This window comes from Charadrius vociferus, unplaced genomic scaffold (genome assembly GCF_000708025.1).
Source record: "Charadrius vociferus isolate BGI_N301 unplaced genomic scaffold, ASM70802v2 scaffold549, whole genome shotgun sequence".
NCBI lineage: Eukaryota > Metazoa > Chordata > Aves > Charadriiformes > Charadriidae > Charadrius > Charadrius vociferus.
The window spans coordinates 4,705,699-4,707,824 of NW_009650103.1; the positions used below are offsets into that span (position 1 = coordinate 4,705,699).

At 65.8% G+C, this 2,126-nt stretch overlaps 1 protein-coding gene across 1 annotated transcript in view; it reads left to right on the forward strand.

Annotated features, from left to right (window-relative positions):
• The first annotated feature begins 871 nt into the window (after positions 1-871).
• The window catches only part of OLFML2A (olfactomedin-like 2A), a 3,365-nt gene continuing 2,110 nt past the window's right edge, over positions 872-2,126 (forward strand). The window contains exons 1-3 of the mRNA XM_009892361.1: positions 872-1,129; positions 1,693-1,800; positions 1,916-2,101. Of these exons, the coding sequence (XP_009890663.1) occupies positions 893-1,129; positions 1,693-1,800; positions 1,916-2,101 (531 nt within the window). The 5' untranslated portion in view covers positions 872-892. The remainder of the gene's footprint in view (positions 1,130-1,692; positions 1,801-1,915; positions 2,102-2,126) is intronic.

A 2,126-nucleotide genomic window follows, 5' to 3' on the forward strand; every position in this document is an offset into this window, starting at 1 on the left:
AGCTAAATTCATTTCCCAGCTCTGCCACCGTTCTGTTTCCCAGGGTGAGTCAGAGTCCCCGCGGCCAGAGCCCTCTCCCTCCGGGGTCACCGCACTGCCGCTCCCCTTTCTCCCACCCTCCCGGGTGCTCGGAGCAGACACGTCCCCACGCATGGGGCAGCCAGCGCAGCCCAGCCGTGCTTCCCCACCAGCCCAGATGTCCCCCAGGGGTGCACAGCTGGAGGTAGGGGGTGAGAGGGACACAGCTCCCCATCCCGCCGGGCGGGCTGAGCTGCAGGCTTGTTCCCGAACGCAACGGCGTTAAGGAGAGAACAGTTCCTTATCTGCAGAAACCAGCCGAAAAGCACCCTGGGCTCCGTAGCGTGAGTCAGGGCCGTGAGTGGAAACAAGGGAGTCCTTGAGTGTGTGCCTCGGGCCATTGTGGGAGTCTGGAGGGGCCGAGCTCACCCCGAGGTGGCTGCGTGTCACCATGAACAACGGACCCTGTGTGGGCTCGGGGCTGTGGGCGCGGGGGGACAGAGGCGCTTCTGGGTCTCCTCGCCACCGTCCCCGCTCACTCGGGTCTTGCTGGAGGCTGGGAAACAGCTGCAGAAGTGGGACCAAAGCACCCGGGGCACAAAATGCTCTGCAAGCGGCTGCCTGGGTTTCGTCACTGTCACTGATGGTGGGACAGTGTGCTCTGGGCCAGACCGTGCCCCACACTCTTCGGGGCATGGCCAGGAGCCCCAGGGGTGGTGGGAGACCTCTGGGCACCCAGCAGAGAGGGAGTCGGCTGTGATGGCTTGCTGGGGTCGGCAGGGCCCCGTGGGACACCCGGGCAGGTCACCAGGCTCACCGGCCGCCCCACCGCTGTGTGTCCCTGTAGGCACTGGGTGAGGCGGACCAGGTCCGGATGACCTCGGAGGGCTCTGACTGTCGCTGCAAGTGCATCCTGCGGCCACTCAGCAAGGACGCCTGCAGCCGCGTCAGGAATGGCAGCATGCGGGTGGAAGACTTCTACACGGTGGAGACGGCGAGCTCGGGGGCCGACTGCAAGTGCTCCTGCACTGCCCCCCCGTCCTCGCTCAACCCCTGCGAGAATGAGTGGAAGATGGAGAAGCTGAAGAAGCAGGCGCCCGAGCTCTTCAAGGTATCTGCAGGCGTGGTGGGACCGTGCGCTGGGGGCCAGGGACCCCCTCCCCATGTGCAGGAGCCCACACTCCCCGTCCCTGCCCCCGCAGGCCCCAGGGCAACGGAGCAGTGTGGTTCCTGTGCCCTGGCTGTGAGCGGGGACAGGGACACGTGGGGGCATCTGCAGTGGCCCTCCAGCGCTCCCCAAGACACATGGAGACGGTGAGCTCGGGGGCCGACTGCAAGTGCTCCTGCACTGCCCCCCCGTCCTCGCTCAACCCCTGCGAGAATGAGTGGAAGATGGAGAAGCTGAAGAAGCAGGCGCCCGAGCTCTTCAAGGTATCTGCAGGCGTGGTGGGACCGTGCGCTGGGGGCCAGAGACCCCCTCCCCATGTGCAGGAGCCCACACTCCCCGTCCCTGCCCCCGCAGGCCCCAGGGCAACGGAGCAGTGTGGTTCCTGTGCCCTGGCTGTGAGCGGGGACAGGGACACGTGGGGGCATCTGCAGTGGCCACGCAGCCCTGCCCCATGCCCCATGCCCCTTGCCCCAGCCCTGTGCCCCAGCCCTGCTCTCCCTCTGCAGCTGCAATCCATGGTGGACCTGCTGGAGGGAACGCTCTACAGCATGGACCTGATGAAGGTGCACTCCTACATCAGCAAGGTGGTGGCCCAGATGAACACGCTGGAGGAGGTGAGTGAGCTCCGGCAGGCACCGTCCCTGCAGTGTGCCCCGTCTGGCTGCTCGGGACCGTCTGGGGGTGCCGTGGGCTCCCCGAGAGGGGCTCCACACCTCTCCTCTCCTCCAGACCATCAAGACCAACCTGAGCAGGGAGAACGACTTCATGAAGGAGAGCGTCCTGCACCTCACCGACCAGATGAGACGCTATGAGAACTACTCCGACATCATGATTAGCATCAAGAAGGAGATCTCCAACCTGGGCTACCAGCTGCTGCAGAAGGACGCTGCTGCTGTCCCCGAGAGCAAGGCACAGGTACCCCCAGGGGCTCAGCCCCTCG